At 36.6% G+C, this 19,840-nt stretch overlaps 1 protein-coding gene across 1 annotated transcript in view; it reads right to left on the reverse strand.

Annotated features, from left to right (window-relative positions):
- Nucleotides 1-19,840, reverse strand: part of HHAT (hedgehog acyltransferase) — a 122,883-nt gene that overhangs the window by 94,997 nt on the left and 8,046 nt on the right. The window contains exons 4-7 of the mRNA XM_062571303.1: nucleotides 17,841-17,954; nucleotides 11,688-11,882; nucleotides 7,615-7,827; nucleotides 411-582 (exon numbers count right to left, since the gene is read on the reverse strand). Of these exons, the coding sequence (XP_062427287.1) occupies nucleotides 411-582; nucleotides 7,615-7,827; nucleotides 11,688-11,882; nucleotides 17,841-17,954 (694 nt within the window). The remainder of the gene's footprint in view (nucleotides 1-410; nucleotides 583-7,614; nucleotides 7,828-11,687; nucleotides 11,883-17,840; nucleotides 17,955-19,840) is intronic.

Raw genomic sequence — 19,840 nt, forward strand, 5'->3', positions numbered from 1 at the left:
ATCAATAAAGCATGAAAAATGTTTTAAATCTTAACATTTCTTTATCTCTATCCCTAGGCTAAACAAACTCTTTTTTGTTTTAGATGACCAGCTCTATGATAGAGAAAAATAGAAGGACTAGAAATGCACTCACCTTTCAGATAGGGAAATAAAATAAAATAATAATAATAATAATAATAAACTGCACCAGATACAGAATATTTTTGAATTTTTGAAGAAGTTCAGTAAGGTTAACTGTAACTGTCCTAAAGGACCTACACATAATCTTAATAATCTAAATCATGTCTTTGACAAAGAATGGTCATAACATATGATTAATAAGTACTAACAGATGTACATAAAAGAAAAGTAGATTTGAGCATTTCTGGAAGTGGTGGGGGAAGGAGGACTTGTTCAGTTTTTATACTAACCTAAAGCCCAGTATGACACAGCTTCCAAGGGTGGAGAACTACTGTAGATAGCATGGATATACATGAGGTGAATCATCAGCTCAGCCAAGCACCACCAAAAGAAAATGCGAATTATGCCCATGATTAAAATTCCAATATTCGTCTTCAAACTGAAGGCTTCTTGCCTCTTCATCTAAAAGAAGAGATCCAAAGAGGTTATATGATAAATAAATAATGAACTGATTTACCCAAATAATCATCTTGAGATCATTTTTTAAATTTCATCTATTATTTATTACTATTAAGAGGAATTTATGACTACAGCATTTGGAAATTTTTGTCATACTCTTTTAATGGGGTCTGCTTTCTACCCTCTGAAATTCAAAAAGTAATAGAAATCAGCAAGAAGTAGAAATCTGAATGGTAAATGAAGCCAAACAAAAGTCTGCAGTCAATGCCACAAGACTAGATGCAGTATTTACAAGCATTCAGTTCTATTTGCATGTGCTGACAATCTTTTCCGTACTTTCAGATGACATTCCCATTCTCCTTAAACTGTAAGATTATCTGTGCAGCGGAACCAAGAGAATGCAATGGTATCTACTAGCATGGTGTAGTTTCTACACTCAGCACTCCAGTGCAGGAAGATCCCAACTATTCTTACCTCATACCTTGCCGAAGGGTCTGTGCACCGCTTTGCTAGTGCACACTGCCCAGTGCTTTACACATACGATCTTTGTACCCACTCCCATTTTGTATTTACTCCAAACAGATGCTTCAAATGGTCTGGTCCTGCAGGCATATCTCTGAATACACAAAGATGCAAAGGCTGTCACAGTTTCATCCCTGCACTGTCAATTCAGAGACTGCATCACAGTCACCAGTTTCCTCCAGCTGCTGCCAAACAAATTTAGTGCCAGAACAGTGCTAAGGTCCATTACACTGAATGTCATCACTTTTCAAGATGGCCTGAGGAAAGGACTTGCTTGGTAATAGCCACTTTATTACTAAAAGGCTGTCAGACTTGAGAAGAATTTCTAAAGAACAGACCCTGACTGTGTGAACAAACTCCTACATGGGTAATCCAGCAAAAAGTATCTACTCAGATTATAAACATAAGTTTACCTGCGTTAACAAATATTTTATACATAGCAAAAAAACATATGAAGCATAAAACAACAGAACTTTTCTCAACTTTTCTAACTTTTTCTGCATATTTTCCAATGACACTTATCATCCTAAGGCCTGTTCAAACTAAAGAATACAATATGGAAAAGTACTGTACAGGAGCAAGACAAAAGTCTCAAAAGAAGGTATAAAAAAAATAAATGCAGTATACAGCTGCCTATCCCTCTGGACAAAAGGCTGACAAGAAAAACAGGAAGCTTTTACACCATTTTTTCTCCACGTAGCTGTTAAATTATTTTCTCTTGTAGGTTTTGTGGAAATTTCCTTATACCATAGAAATTATACTAAGAACATAAACAGAAAGCCTCAGCAAAAACCTCATTCTTGTCAAGTTGTTAATTTTCAGAGAAAGCCTTTCCTTTCAGACTCTTCTAAAAACCTCCTATAATTAAAATATCTTAAATGGGCAATGCTATCATAGAAAACAAACAAACTATAAAAAACAAAACAAATCAGTAGACAAGAAATTGGCTTTTCACGTTCAGTTAGCAAGCTGTTGTCTAACTATTCAAGAGTTACGCTTATACATGAACAAAAAGAAACATGGAAGAAGGTTATTAATAATCTCTCTTAAATATCCTTTGTACTAAAAGACAATTAATCAGAGATCCTAAGAAAGATGTTTTAGAAAGAAATATAGGAAGAGCCCTTAATTAAAAAAAGATTTTTTTGAAGGTATCTGTTAGTAAGAACAGACCTTCTCAAGGTATCATTATTGACCTCACAGAAAGCTAGATTTAAAAAAAAGTAGTCAAGGACAGCATTTCAGCTGATTGCAGTGAACACTGAAATGAAGCTTAGAAATCTTAATTCTTACAAACATGGCCACTTTTTTGTTTGTTTGTCTGTTTTTAAAGGAGTGAACATGTTTTAATGAGCAGTTTAATTCTGTATCGAGCATGGAATACAGTCAGAGTATTTCAGTAATTGAGGACTCCAGAAAGCCTTATTGTGCTTGACATCACAGACATCATGCACTGTTTTATACAGGTTGATATGTATCCTCGTTCACACACTCATAGTGCACTCCTCAAACACAAATACTTTGCAGTAACTGAAGTTGTAGGAGTACCAATCATCAGTAACATCTCATGCAAGAAAAAGCCCTGTCCTTCCTTGCACAAACGCTCACAAATATCATAATAGGCTACACTTTGGGAGCCCTCGAAGAGCAGTAATATAATTCTGCTCCAGAATACTAGAAGGACTACTTGCTCTAAACTGTCCAAGCAGCCTGTAGAAACCTCAGGCACAAACCTCAAAACAGGTCATCAAGTTCCCCTGAAGAAAGTGGTAAAATCTCCCATGATTAAACATCAAAGTGCAAGGCAAGCTATGCACCAGACTAGCATTTCAGTCCTGAGGATAGAGAACCAGGGCACACTGTGGCTGATCATTAATCATTCTCAAGTCCTACAGAACCAATCTGTTGTAGAAAAGGACAAGTGCTATTAACCTTAACAGAATCCAGACATGAGACATTCATTTCTTTAATTCCTACACTTCATCAACATCCATAGATAATGAAAAAAGTTGAATGAAACTATAGCTGTGAAGGAAAACAAGACTTTTGCAAGCAGCAGTCCTATCAAACATACAGGAAAAAAAAAAAAAAAAAAAAAAGGCACTACACACACAACCCTGCTTGCTCTTAAAACACCTCAAACTTCTACCAGCTGTATTTGATTAATACCTGAAAACAGTTCATCATTTTTCTCCTGTAGAATTGCCAAGGCCAATGAAACCTACATGATGTGTTGAGCAAATGCCAGTTAAGTCCAAGTGAATAATAATAATAATAATAATAATAATAAAAAAAAAAAGATAAAGGAAGGTTTACCATTGACTAGTTTCCTCAAGATGACCCCTAAATTCTTAGGCCACTAACTACAGTGAACAAATTTGTATACTATTATTTTACCTTCCTTCTGTAGTAAAACAGAATATGATCCAATAACTTAACAAAAAGATAGGATTGCCTAAATGTCTAGTAATTTTTATGCACATCTATTATGGCAGGCCAAAATTCCTACTTGCATTTGTCATTGTGTTTCTACTCACCCAAATCAATCCTGAAGATAAGTATTTCACATGAAAAACCAAACACAGATGAAGATCTGTGCAGAAGAGGCAAGTCTTCAACTGGCCACCAAAAATACACATACAAAATTAGCAATCCCACCCATCTGCATGCACAAAAAGTCATTACTTGCAAGTAAAAATGGAGCTAGAATGCCATTAGCACTGTTCATTTGCACTTTTTACTTGAAATCTTTGTAGGTAAATTTGTCCTATCTAGAGAATATTCCAGAGACTGTTTAATTACAAGTACTCATACAGCGAGACTTCCGAACTATGACTAGAACTTCTATGCACCACTTCTACTCAGAAATTTTAAAAGGCCATTAACAAAATGTCAAGTTCCTCATTTTCACGTAGCATAGAGTGCGTATTACCAGTATTATTATTAAGCACTTACAGCTTAAGCACTTGCTTCATACAACAATTTTTGGTTTCCATTTTCAGTAACTCTGCCTTCCAGTGTGCTAAAAAGCAACACTTTTCTCAGTCACAGTTTCAGTTAAGTGGTTTTGCAGCTCTCATTCTCTTTTTGTGCAAAGAGCAATAAATATACTTTTCATACTGTAGACTTTGAGCATATTGATGAAAACTGCTAACTTAGAAGCCCTTCACTAACCTCAGCTGTTAAGGTAATATCTTCTCATATAAGTAACTCTGAAAACGCACTTCAAGCAAACATCACGAAGGAACAAGTCAATAGCATTATTCAATACATTTTATGATTTTAGCTGAACAGATCTATGTACATTTAAATGAGAACATTACAGATATAGGCATCCCATTCTTCATGTTTGTCTTCTCCACACAGTCTCACATCAAGAATACAGGCTGTCTTCATAGGGGGAGATGGGCCATATTCTGATAATCAAAGTTTAATTTCAAGATCCTTTGTGCAATTTTTCCTACCAACTATTTCTAGTCCACTCTCTATTCTGGGTCTTGCATAGGTCTTCTGAAACATTCTTTGAGAAATTCACCTCTCTCCTCAAGAGGTACAGGAATATAGGCAGAATTTAACACATTTTAGAAGTATTTTTTTTTTTTTTTTAGATTGACTTGCATGAAAACTGAGAAAACTTAAGTTTTTTATCTTCATTTCCCCTAGTTATGCTCTTTTCCTGAAAAGGGCTTTAAAGATGCACAGATGATTGGCTTGTTCTCAGTGAAGCCTGGAGGATTGCTCATTAAACATTTCTGTCAGCGTTCCAGATACTTTCGCTTATTTGACTCATCTCCCTTAATGACATCCCATTGGCAGTAAGCACTTTAAGAAACCAACTTTCTTCAAAGTGAAGAAAGATCACTTGACTCTGCCCCTTTAATTCATACAACACTTCTGTCAGTCAAAGCTCAACAAGCATCTCAACACCTCTGGTTCCTATTCTGCGGCCTCCAGTCTCCAGGCTTATTTAAGAGCTCATGCTGAGATATTCAAAAACACACAGAGGATTTGGACACCTGCCTACTATTAAATCAAATGGAAAATGAGCATGCAAATGCATTAGTCAGCTTCAGACTTTCAGTGTCTATTTAAGGACATACCTTGCCTCTCTGATTTTACTTGTATGATTCACCAAAGCTTGCACTTTTTTTCAGTAAATGAATCAGATGTTCTTCACTGCAGCAGAAGGGAAGCAGACCTGATCCCTCCAGGCTAACTTAGCTACAAGGATATAATTTTAGTAGCCCACACAAAAGCACAGCCCCATTGCTGAAACTTCCCGACATTCCTCAGGCAACTCAAGCCATAGCAGCTGACCTCACTGCCCACCAGCAGACTGAATTTCTTTGACTCTGTCAGTACACCTGGTAACTCTGCAGGTGAAAGCAAACAGTGGCCATAACTAGAAGAGTTTCCACAACACACACAACAAAAATGTAAGAATGCCAACTTGTATCAATTATGGAAAGAATTCTGTGGCACTGAGTTCTTTGATCAAGTCAGGAATCTGACCAAAAATCACCAACATAGATGACAGGAATTCACCAGTTACAAAACTACGACATCAACTATTTATTTAGGCTTCCCATCGGCCTATCTGAAGTCACAGTTTAGAGATAAAAATCCTGTGGTCTTCTTTTATTCCTGCAACATCCAGTCCAGGATTAAAAAAAATGCACACATACGATCTCGTGTTTTCCAAAATCATTGAATACAAATCACTGTTAGACTTGTCATTCACGGCTCAACCAGAATCTGTTCTCATTTTCATAAAAGCTAATCTCTATCTGTTACGGTTTCAACAGAAAGTTTCCAAATACAAACAGAAGTAAGCAATTCAGACATTCAAATATAAATGGAAATAGCAATGTCATGGTTTGAATGCCCACTCATCTGAATAAACCTTTATCCCATTGATGTTAGTCATAAAACTCACTGTTATTTCATTTCTTACCAAACTGTGCAAAAAAAAAGGAAAAGAAAGAAAAAGAAAAAGAAAAAGAAAAGGAAGTGGTAAAGCATGAAAAATCTATGTTTTTTCCCCACAGTTTTCCAGATATGAAAAAGGAGCCTGCAAAGCATGAGGAAAAAAACATCCAGTAAGAAAGACAGGCCTTTCACATTTAAAGAGCCCAGCTTTCAGAAGTCTGAAGAAGTGCCCCCAAGTAATTAATCAGTTGCTTTCAAATCAACATAATGGAAATTGTGGCCCCACACTGGTCTCCAAATCTAAGGCCTTTATGAGTTCCCTGTACTAAAAGGAACTTTCTGTGACTTCCTACGATCTGTTTCAGAATTAACAGCAGAGAATTTCAGGGGACTGTTGCTGAAAATATAAAAATAACTTTTTTTTTTTTTTTCTGGTGCAAAATGACTCTGAAATGAGTCCAAACAGCAAACTTATTTGCTGCTCAGTTAATTAACACTCCTGAAAGAAATACTGGTAGTCTCACCTCCTTATGGAGGAAAGTAAAACAAAAATCCAGTTCAGTAGCTAAATACTAAAATCCTGAATAATCTAGGAATGTAGTGACATGGTTTATTGGCTCTGTGGTCAAATGGATGGATTTGTGTCAGATAAAAAATAAACTGAAAAGTAGAAGAATTTTAGTTCCTAATCTGAGGTGTCTTGAAGTACTGCCAAATTACCATTGATGTGCTCAGAGCTAACCTGTCTTGATGCTCCCATAACATTATTCGAGATTATCAAAGTTAGGTGGAAGACAGTTTTGGGGAACCAAAAAAACCCAAAGTCTTTATTTTCTAAAGACTACATAGAAATGGAAACCCTCCAAATAACTAAGAAAGAAAAAAAATACACAGAATCAGTTACAGATACTGCTACTGAAGTCAAATGCATGAAAACTCCTTTTATTTGTTTTTTTTTCAGAATACTTAGTTGACTGAAACATAGGTAGTTACTTCAGAAGGAAATAGAGATTAGAGTCTGATAGAAAAGATTAATATGATAGCCTTTAGTAACTTTTGTCTCTTTCTACTCTTTCTCTAACCTTAGAGGCTAATCAACTTTTATCTGCTCGAACACTAGACATAAAGGCCTGTTTTGACATTTCTATTTAATCAATCAAATATATACTCAGTTATCAGCCTTATATGAATTCAGCATTATTCTGATATATATAAAAACAGCTGATATATAAACATGGATACATGGAACCGGCTTCCAAGTACAGCCTTCCCTTTTTCATGCAACATATTTCAGGATGTGCCAAGAAAGGAAAGATGAATATATACAAGGAAAAAGGGATGACAAAGTTTTGTCTTGTCTATCTAAAATTTTCTCCTGACTAATGAATGTAAAGATCTCTCAAGTTACATTTAAAAAGAAAATCTATCCTTCCTTTGATTCACTTCGAACACACTATAGGTTCCATGTACAGATTTGGTAGCTGAAAAGATATTACCATTTTCTCTAACCGCTCTTAGTCAAATTTCAGTCAAGCATGGACACACTGAAAAGAAATGTCTTCACAATCTTAAAAATACTGTTACCTGCTTACTAAACTCATCGAAGTTCATAAGGGGTCCGTTGTGGAACATAGGGTAATAAAACACGTATGCCAGCATCCACAGGAATGAATGGGATGATTTCTGGGTAGATCCATGCCAACAATATTCTAAACTGAAACTAGTGTAGAAGAGGCAACGAACAGACAAGGTGAACAGGAGCAGATAATACTCATTTTCAGTGTCATACCATTTTCTCTGTAAGACAAAATGAAAATAGATCATGATGTACAATGCTGTGTTTTAAATACAGTAGGACTGTGGTATCAGGATCAGTCAAGATCCTAACTTTAATGGTCAGCAGCAGCAGGCAACTAATGCTAAAAAAGATTTGAATGAATGGATCTCTTAAATGAATATCACTATTCAATGTATGCAGAATAAACATTGGCTGTTGACAGAGAAAGGGCCTCCAGAGCTGCTGCAATGGGCATTAATAAACAAACAAACAAACAACAAAAAAAAAAACAAAACTAGTATAATTTCAAAAACACGTCTAGTTTCACACATTTTTCAGTCGTATCCCGAATGACTTGGAAAATCTGGAAAGCTTTACTTGCAGCAATACCAGTATTCTCCTCAGTTTTTGTCTAGTAATGCAGTGTCCAAAATGGCTGGCAGAGCTGGTGATAGTCAAGGAGCTACCAGAAGTAAACTCAGGACCACAATTCAGATTTGAAGGGAATCAGCCACTAGTTAGAAAGCCCAAGGCTGGAAAGATTTGACTGTTTGCTTGTCATGTGTGATACTCTGTCACACATGCTTTCAGCAAAAACATATCACCATGAAAAACAAAAAGCAAACAAACAAAAAAGGAAATATCAGCAAATTGAGTTTGGCTGAGTCAATTTGTATTGCAGTGAACTTGAGAGGCCCTTTCCATCTCTTACCAAGACAGAAACCTGTCTATACTACCTGAAGAAGCTCTTCCTCCGGGGGAAAAAAAAAAATCAACAAAAAAAACACAGAATGACAAGTCATATAACACATTCCCAATTTTTTCTTAGTCCAAATAAATGCAACAAAGACATTCTCTTACGACTGAGTAATATTTTCCTCCAAAAACTATATTGCCCACAAAAAAAGAAATTAGAGAATAAGAACAGCAAATATGAGTTTGCACTAATTAGTTCTAAGTAGACAACTCTTGTTTGGTATAAATCAAAATGTTAGAGAAATAGTCTTCATTTCCACAGAATGCAGAAACCTGCATTCACAAAAAAGATACCTTCAAGCTTGACTAAGCAACTTCTGGATACAACCCCAAAAATCAAGCACTTCAAATTAGTATGATTACATCTCTAATGAAGTAGAAATACATTTACTAGAGCATTAGTAAATTGTTTGTTTACCATGCCCTATCTGCACTGAGTAACAGTCAGATGCAAAGGCATATAATTTCATCTCAATGCACTGATCAGCATGATTGAGAGTAATGTCCACTGCTCCTCATGAACGACAACTAAATGCTGTGAGACTGAACCACATTGCAAGAAGCATTAGAAATTGATCTGAAAAGCCAAACCCAAGCAGAGATGGTGTGTGTGTGTTGGGGGGGTGGGGGAGACATTCATATTAAAAACATAATAGGCAGCTCAAGGAGGGAAAAAAAAACAAAAACCAAAAAACAAAATCACCCCATGGTTTTCTCAGATGATTAATCAAGTGGATAGTATATTACATCCCTGTTCTAAATGGATGGTATAAAAGAAAGGATTAAATGTGGGTGCCTCAGTGCCAAAGGAAAACCAATACAATACCGTAAATAAATTTTGAACACAAAGGAAGTTATAGACAGACTTCAGATAACAACTCCTGAATAGAAAATTAAATATCAAAATGGAGCAAGTTCCATCATAGAGCAGCAGTGGGGCAACCGTAAGACTAACAAGAACTCGTATTCTGTGATAAGGGCATGGATCTGAGCAACCACAACAAGGATCAGATGAAAATGCTTGGTAAACATTTGGAAGAACTTCAGCAATAGCTATCAGCATTTGGAAGATGGGACAGCAGAAACTTTTTGACCTGTCCCAGTATTATCTTATACTCACCACAGAAACGTCAAACACCTGGAAATCAAAGATCTACTAAAGAACTTAGATCCAAAACAGACATTTCTGAAGATCAAGGCACCAAAGGTATTTTTAGAAATCTTAAATAGTCTTAGAAAAACTAAAAATTCTGTTCAGGTATTTGATGTATTCACCCATTTTCAGTAAAACAGACTTGCAAGAACAAGAGCAAGACTCAAGTTTTGTTTTCATTTTCTTTTGCCAATCTCACAGCAGCACACTAACATATGTTTGAGCTTTGAAACTGTATTCGGGATCACCATTATAATATCCTTATTCACCCAGATAACTTCTCTTAATTCAGATAGATAGTACAGGGTTTATATTCCTGTACAATTTAGAGTGTGTTTTTTAATGTCACAGGTTACAATTCTACGGCTAATCACATACTGCACAACATAAAATCAAAAAAAAATTATAAACGTTATCACAGCGACTGGACACTTTTATAAAGTAGAATCAGATTTCTCTAACAGTCTGGGGTAAATTTCACATTATGCACTGTAGTGAAATTTTACTGAAAATTTCTACCACAGTCAGAGGTTTAGCTCCAATGATTTGCACTTACATTGTAGATCACATACTATTTTGTTGCATTACAGTTTTCCCAAGTCTTCCTGTGGCTTATTAGCTGTGTATTTGCAGTTTGCTTCCCATTTGACACCAGCTCCTCCACCGTGCTCCCCAAACAGTAGAATAAACATGAGAAATCTATCTTAGCTTCCCTTCACTGAACAAGGAAAAGCAGCTATTAATAGCAAACAAGTAGTATTCTGGTATATAAACAGCAGAATGAACAATTCACACTAAAGTCAATGCAAAGACTCCCACACATGCAAGAGGCACTGTACATGACTCCACAGTCAGGATAAACAAAATGAAGAAATGGAAAAGGATGGCACAGAGGGAAAAAAGCTATAGAAAAAAATATTACTGTAAGATAAAATGGGAGGCAAAGGAAAACAGCAGTGGCACACAAAAACAGTAGACAGAATGGAGATCAATCAAGAAAGAGCAGACAAAGCAGATAGCATGCTGATGGATCTCCTGTCAAGTTTTGCCATTGTAGTGGTCTTCCATTGTGTAAGAAACAGTTCATTATCCTCCAGAGAACCATTCTGTTCACTGGAGATAATTAAGAATATGAATTCAGCCATTTCTTACGTACAGAAAAAGAGTTCTGTTACGAAGCCTTCTGACAAGAAACGACTCTAGAAGGCTGTATCTTCTCCCTACAGTACTTGCAACCTCCTCTTTCACTTTTAAGTTTCCCATTTTTCCCTTTTAAGCTTCTGGGACAAAAAAAGACCCAACCAAAATACCCAAGGTTTTAATGCTAAAGAAGTGACTACCCCCTCCAATCAAAATGCTATAGATGTTTCTCAGACAACAGATTGACAACTTCACTCATCAGCTCATTTGCTGTTTAGAACCCTGCAGGATAAACAGCACTAAAACAGAACAAGACAAAAGGAAGAGAACGCAGGCATGCAAGCCGAGTTAGATAGTAGTTTTAATTAAACATAGTCAAGACTTTAAGAGAAGTAGATACAGCAGGCTAGAATGTACTATAAATTTAATCTAACTTAATCACATCATCTAATATCTAAAAGACTACAAAAGTAACTAAAAAGGATGTCCTCTCTCTTCTCAGTTACCTCAACCACGTGCCTCTGCAGAGAAGTAAGTGTTATAAACTGGTTACATACCATTTTAGTGAGCTATCTTTCAGTTCTTAACATCTTAAAGATTTGATTCCACATGACAGAGACCACCTGAGGAAGGCCTCACGAAGCTTAACATATCCACATTTCTAATTTTAGAATCTCTACCAAGGCTCACTGCAGCTAAACATTCAATTTTTTTCTGAGTCAACCTCTGTTTAAATGAAGCGATAGTAGTTTTACAAAAAGATAGCTACAGGAATGTCAAATAATGCCATAAATAAATTCTTCTACACTTAGTTCAGACTATTGAGCTTACCTTTGCTTCTTCTACAGCTGGTATGCGTAAAGTGGATAACAGGATAAGAGAGCACATCCATGTCAGGATTGGTATCTTAAACTGAGCCACAGCAAATGATGTAATTGCATGCAACAAAATCACTGCCAAGCCCTTGATTCCTAACAGAAACCAGCAGGCCACCATTCCATATATCATCAGACACCAAGGTTTATACTGCAATAAAAAAAACAACCCACAAAAAAATTATCAACTTTTACTTCAATTATTTCAAACCTTAATAAACACATTTAATATCCACACTCTTCCACCTATGCTTTACAGGAATAAAAAACACTATTAAGTTTAAAAGCAGCTCTGAAATTACACAAAGAAATATAACTCTATCCATAAAGAGCTATCAGAAGGGATTTCTTAATGACCTCAGCACTGGGTGTGAAATACATGGACTCCCTGAAGCTCTTGAGTTAGGATTCGAATTCCTCCTTTCATTCTCTGAACTAGGAAACTTTATTTTTGTGAAGTTTTGTGATAGCCTTTCCAAGAACATCACAAAAATGAATCAATTTGACTTGGATTTTATCAAGTTGTTAAGCACCCTTTAACTTGAATAATGTGCCTTTTCCAGCATTCCTGATCAATTTGCCTCTTTTCCTCTCTAGCAGGACACGACACCAAACCATGACAGCTGGTCCTACGCATTAGTTTGTGCCTTAGCAGGAACAGAGTGGAAGACAGCTCCTTCAACATCAGAGTAGGGCTGCTTTTTTCACATCAACAAGAAGACAGCAACAAAGGGAAATAGATTCAAACAGGAACTAGCTCAACAGAACTGGAAATCAAATTTGAATCAAATCAAACACCAGAACAGCAGTTTCAATGCTTCCTTCTTACTATACAAGAAAAATCAGTAAGAAAAGGCATTGCTTGGAGCTTTCCGTTTTTTCATTAAATCTGGTCTCCCTCCTTAAAACAAAAGCATTGTGTTACCTCATGGAATAAGCAGCAAACCTAGAACTACACAGATCTAAAAGGAATTTCAAGGCCAAATGAAGAATAAGACAGTTTTGAATATAATGAATTAACTGCCTTTCACCTTGATTATCATTCAGCCAGGTACTCTCACCACAGATCTTGTTAAGTTCCTTTACTCATATTTTTAAACTATCACAGATAGGAAAATACTTCTGTTGTCAAGATAGAAATGTTGTATAGGTCTCATAGATATAAATAAAACAAATATATGTATTTTTTAAAAAATCTTACAACATGCCATAGGACTTATACTTGCTTTCTATGATTTCCAGAAGAATGCCAAGGTTTCCAAGGTAAGGGCAAAAGCACACACAGTAAACATTCAGGCTAAGAGCATTATCCTTGCACTGTTCCACATTTATCTACAGTTCATTGATTGTGGACATCTCTCACACGCTCCTATTTTTGAAATGTTGAAAATAAAGCCAACATGATGCTAAGAAGAAACAACCAACACAATTCCAACTATGCAATTCCATCTTTTTACATAATTCAGGATTACTTGAAATCATAATCAGACAAGGTGCATTCACTTACCTCATTGCACATTATAATTCTGTATTCAAAAGAAAAAAGTAGAGAATCATACTGAAAATCATTTCAGTAACAGTAGAGCTCCATTCATCAAATTTGTGATCGCTAATCGCTAATCATCTAATTCATCCAGATTGATTCTTCTATTAACATTAAACCCAAATAAAATTATCTTGCTTATTAATAATCTGATCACTTTAATGAAATCTGAGGATTTCATATTTTTGTCACATTCTTATTCCAGAAAATTTCAAGAATGTTAGTCTCCTCTGTGTAAGGATGTAAAAGCTAGGCAAGTATGCCTTATGGAAGTCCAGTGAATTACTCACAGCCTTAAGAATTAAAAGTGATAAAATGAGATCCTGAGGCAGCACTTGTGCCTATAATTCTTCAAGGCTTTCTACATCAGGCAGTTCTGAAGAATTAATTGCAAAACCCTTTCACTTGACAGTATATAGCTAAAACTTACCAAGTTTCAAACATCCTAGGTAACTAGCATGTGTGCTCCTAGGGGGCATCCAAGTGGGGTGCTAACATTCAATATCTAAAATTAAGTTATATGGAGGCACTGATGTATTACTAACCAAAGTATTCTTTATTGTAGTCAAGGTATGACCACTTTCCTATTCTGTATAAAAGCACTATTAAAACAACACACTCTTGACTCGGCAAGCTACGCTTCGCAATACTCCTATGACAGAAAGACACAAATAACATGCTGAATAGTTAAGGCAACCAAAGGAAACAGAATTTCAAGACTAGTTGATAGGTGGAGATGAAAACAGTACCCCAGTGACCTGTGACCTTGAAAGCTGAGTTAGGCTAGATATGTAGCTGGATCTTAGTACTGCCTCGTGGTCTGAAGATACAGACCTCCTCCCCCACCACCACCTCTGTCTCACTTTCATGCAGAGCCATCAGAACAAGCCTCAAAGCCTGCCCTAAACCTGCTTATGAGCTACCAAGAGCCAAACACCAGCCCCTCCAAGCTACAGTCACAGAATCTCGGGGATTTATTTGGTACATTGACAGTCTTCTCATAAAGAACTACAAGGACTACACACTGCATAGGCTACATGATTATTCCCTTTTTTTAGGGACAGCTACTGTTCCAGCCCCAGGGCTCCTGGGATCTAGACAAATTATGCCTTAAATTCTGGGTGGTACTTCCAAGAGCCAACAGAAAGTCTCAGCACTGGCTCTACAGAAAACTACTTGTATGAGAAAAATGATTATATAAAATTGCACTACATAAAGTAAAATTGCCAAGGCCATAATTCCAAATGCTTCTGCACAAAATGGATCTCCAGCAAGACACAAGAGGACATTTGTTCTGAAACATTATTAGCAACTAAGTATGCTGAAGGCTTTTCAACTTCCTCTGAAATATGCTATACGGTCCAGTGTCAGAAAGAAGCCATAGCCCATTCTGCCATGACAAAACTTATGAGGCCTATTTTATCCTGATAATGATTACTACCATATATCTTGCATTCTACCTGTCCTTTTCAAAACTGATATCATTGATTTATGACATCCTTTCTTCTTCTTATGTACAAGATGATTTAATTCTGTTTTCGATTTATAAAAATCATTTAAATTCTGAGACCAAGCTAGCAATAGTAATAATAATAATAATGATGATATTATGGGTATTATTATGGAAGGATCTCCTCCAGGACTTTCAGTATATTTTCCATGAACTGTAACTCCCAGCAGTCACATTTCCATTTCAACTTAGCCAGTCTATTTAGGGACTTGAGATTTTTCTATTACACTCTCAATTGAAAATACAGAAACTGGTATCAGACCTTCTACACCCAAAGCATAAATGTTTACTATGCTTTTAAGTAAGGAGGCAACTGAAAACTTAGGAGTAGGTTTAAAAACAGAACTGGCCAATCAGTGAGAGCGATCAGCAATCACCACTACCGAAAACATTTGTTCTGTTCTGACATGTAAAACAAATTAACTTCAGATTCCAGTTCTATATAATTTTAGTTAGTTCTTTCTCCCTTACTGTAAGATCAAGAATATGATTTATGACAAGGGATTCCACATATTTAAAACTTAGACTGGTAGCATTAAAAGCACTTGGAACAGAGTCCAGTGAGTTATATCAGGCAATCATTTTAACAGGCAGAGGTGCCAGCCCGACTGCAATTTGTTTGGGCTGATTTTTTTATTATTTTTTATTTTTTTTATTTTTTTGAAATTGCAACCCAAGCAGATTGAACAGTTACAAAAATACAGCAGAGAAAAACATACTATTCTGCCCACTCGGAAAAACGCTGACAGCTTGTTTTTCAGACGATTCAGGGATCCCTCTGACGACTTGAAATTTGATAGGGGAGTGATCTTAGCTGGAGCTATATACCCAAGTTCGGTCCCAATTGGCAAAGATACTAACTAGCATTTAAAAACTGTAGCTCACATTTCTTAAAGATTTCATTCACCTTGACTGTGCTTCAGGCTGTAAAATGCAAACTATAGTTCCTGCATACCACCCTCAATCTCTGTCTAGGTACCTCTGAGAGTAAAGATGACTCTAGGAAGAGTGCTGGCCGTGCAGTCATCCAAACCATGCCTGGGCACTTCTGGGACAGCACCCTCCGGCATATGCCAACACCACGCCAGGAATTGTACTGGCGATTACTCAAAACCTGGTATATGCCATTCATTTTGTGAACAGGCTCTGGCCCTAGTCCTGTTTAATCGTACAACTACTGACCCCCTCACTGAGGTAAAACAGCACTGATATGAGAGGTCCTCACTTCAAATGCAAAGAGAAGAAGGGAAACCAAGAAGGAGTAAGGGAAAGACTGTGACAAGGAGCCGAAGAAAGGGTGAACAGCTGTGTAGAGTTGAAGTGAGCAAATGTGGCAGGTAGAGAGCTTCAGGACAAACAGGCTGCAGCGAGAACCCTGACCAACTAGTCTGTAATGCAGACTAGAAATTGGATGAAAAGCAAAGTTAGAAATGAACTGGGCAGGGCAGGAAGAGGCAGGGCAACAGGGAAAAAAAAAAAAAAAAAAAGGAGTGGTAGTATCCACAGTTGAGACAAATAAGGGTCTATATGCCCTGGAGAATAGAACTTTCCAAAACTGGAGTATAACCCAAAGAATCTGCCTCACACTGTTCCCTTGCTGTCAGCAAATGCGTGGGAATCTCAGCTGCAGAGTATCACAACTTTCTCTACTAGTCCACCCAGAGGATGAAAATCTACTGATGAAATCCACCAAATCTAACAGTTCCAAATCTACGACCAACCCATGGATGCCAATATGATGCCATTGGCTAGAATGCGTCCAACATGGTTAGTCAAATGCTAAAATATTGTTGACATTATATATATAAGAGCAAAAACACTGTAAAGGTTCAAGTCTCAAAAGTTAGCTTTATTTGATGCATTTTAACACATGCAATGTTTATTTACCTCCCTCAACATGTGCAATGTTTATTCACCTCTTAACTACATAATGACATATAATGCTTTCACAGGACCTTCGCCCTATCCATTGCATGAGCTGGCCCTGTTCCATAGGAGAATCACAGTGCCAAGGTGAAGAAGGGCAGCCTCATTCAGCAGTTCTTGCAATAGGCAAATTGGACTGTTACCAAAGGCAAAACTCATTGGGTAATCTCACGTGTATGTAGTTAAATACAGCTCTGTAAAAAATGTTTTCTTTTCCTGCTAAAGCCACAGAAATCCCCTTCAGTAGTGGGTTGGTCCTTTAAACCAAATTTTTCACAGAGGGTCATCAAATGAATACTCCTTACTTTCTGTGAGCCTGCCTTGAAACTTATCTGCAGAATTGTTGACTACCTCATTTCCAGTGTCAGACAGTGGGAGCTGTATTTGGACAGATTGACGGTGCTTAGCACCGTCAAAGAAACCTGAAAAACTGCTCCTTAGGCATACGGAGATCTAAAACAGACAGACATTTTTAACCTCAATTTTACTGATCTCTCTGAAACAGGAATATTGCTAATTTCTACTATTTTCACATATTTTGCAAGATACAGTTAAACTGTTTTGTGTTGTACAGATATCACAGGTGTCAGAAACAAGACACTTCCATGAGCTTGAAAATTCTAGTATTATAGTACATGTCTCTCTATGCTTTAACAGTGCCATCAAAACCAAAATACTTTCATTACTTGTTGTGTATTGATAGTACATACAGAGGGAAAAGCTACACAACTTAAAGGAAATTGTACGTTAGGCTTTCAAGGCAAAGAAATGCTACTTTGTTATGAACTGCATAATCATGTTATTTTTCAAACGATGATTATTCAGTTTTTGCTGTGATGATTATTTCAAAACCTTGAAAGAGAATAATTACATCTTTTAATGTATACAAGTAAAATATTTTTAGTATTTCACAGCAAATCATAATTTTAAGTATAAAGTGTCCAAGTATAGACCTAATGCAACCAGTCTCCTCACTTTGTACATCATTACAAATCAACTTAAATAATACATTCCACAGAACTATTTTCATCAGTTTGCAGCTAAATGCTTGGTTTTCAATTCCCACAGCTAATTAAATGAAAACTCACTGAGGGGGGGGAAAAAGAAAAGAAAAGAAAAAGTATACACACCTTTTCCATAAAGAGTCGGGACATTTGTGATACCAGCAGATGACCAAACAGAAGCCACAGTATATGTTCCCTTCCCCATTCTATCCAGTAACTCCACTCAAAATCCAAAGGATCCTAGGGCATCAAGTGAACTGGTAAACGAGTGTCTTACCATAAAAAGATATTCTTAAAAGACAATCTTAATAAAATACTAGATCCTTCCAATACCACAGAACACAACACACAAGGAATTTACTGCTTAAGCAGTCAAGTCTAATTATTTACAGTGATGAGCTGCGAAAACGCCATTTTGACTTCAAATTATTTAAAATTCATAGAAATATCTTTAGATAGTGTCATGTTTCATAAGCCTAACGCCAGAACCAAACATGACTTGATAGAAATCTTTTAGATTTTCCTATCAATCAAGAATTTTCATACCATAAGGCACACAGGTAGACACATCTGCAAACACATTCTCCCAGAATAGGAAATACAAATTAGTGAATACACAGAGATGGAATAAGATTCCCACTCTTCTAAGTGCTTCCCATTCAAATATATACTTGCTTTTGCTCAGTCATAACATTTCTTTAAGAGGCCTGTAGGAACAGTACGTATTCTGTATCACGTTCACTAGGATTCACATTCATATCAGCTGAACAGCACAGGAACAGGGTGTACAAAGAGTGTTTGAAACAGGGACAGTCCTTTATGCAGTACAAGTCCTTCAATCTTTGTTCTACCCTCAACAAGCTCATTAGTCAAGCAGAGCTGGATGGCAGAAAAAAAAAGCAGCTTCCAATTGGAGTGTTTCATGTTGAGGAAAAGTGGAAACGGAAGGAACTGCAACTGCACTTGAACTATTCCTGGGATTACCTAGTTACACACCTTTGTTACTTCAAGATTCACTTAACAGTGTTACTTTAAATCAGGTCAATTATTCTGGCACTCTTCAACATTTATGTAATTTTTAACTTTAAACTGAGACATACTCTGAGCAGGTGGCAAGCCCATGAGCCACGCACTCATCGTGGCAGCTTTCGGCAAGATTTCAGAGAAAGACTACAGATGCTCAACAGTTGCCTAGTGAAAATAAAGTAGCATGAGTGCCAAGGAAACCCTGTCTGGTGTACATATGGGAAGATCATATGTAATCGGACTGATTCACCAGCCAAACCTGGGTAACATGAAGGGATATGGAGTAGCAGTCAATTTCTATAGGCAGAAAGAATGGAAAGTAATACCTTTTCTCACCTGAGACAGTGTAAGGCGGAAACAAAGCACCAATTTTCACTGCTTGGATTTAACTGTCCTCCTAACTTCTCAGATTCCCCTTCCTTAATAAGGACATCTGCAACATGTTCTCTTTACAGACAACAATACTACAATTGCCAGTGCTTGAATGCCCTCCGTTAGATGCTGTGCCAAAATATAGCACTTTGCCTTCCTCGCTAAAAGGCAGCTTACTTGTTTATGCTATGAAAGCAAGGACAATATGCCAAATCCTATCGTAAAATAATAATTCACACAGCACCATCATATTTTCAGCTGAATTATACACAGAATTTTTTAAAAGCTTTTCGAGTATGTTGAGTGTAAAAATATGCATTTATCTCAACTTTTTCGAGGGAAGTGGAGAACAAATCTAAACTGGCTTGTAAAAGTTAAAATTTGGATGAAAATACACCTTGCTTGAAGAGAAGCTTCACTTACTGTTTCAATAAAGCCCAGTTTTGATCTGATGAAGTCAGGTCAGTTTGAAATTCATGTTACATGGAAATGTCTCTATAAATCAGACAGAAGGGATTTGTTGGTAGCCTCATTTCCTGTTTTCCTGTACACAGCCTCACTAAAAGTGAAAACAAACTTGCAGATGCATGCAATTGTTTGTATGACTAGGCTTAATTTTAGCATTTCATAAGCTTCTAATTTTCAGAATTGTTACTGTTTTCTTTAAAAAAGCAATACATAGATTAAGGGTCCCATAGTGATGGTGAACCTAAACACCAAAACAATTC

This window comes from Rhea pennata, chromosome 3 (genome assembly GCF_028389875.1).
Source record: "Rhea pennata isolate bPtePen1 chromosome 3, bPtePen1.pri, whole genome shotgun sequence".
NCBI classification, from domain to species: domain Eukaryota; kingdom Metazoa; phylum Chordata; class Aves; order Rheiformes; family Rheidae; genus Rhea; species Rhea pennata.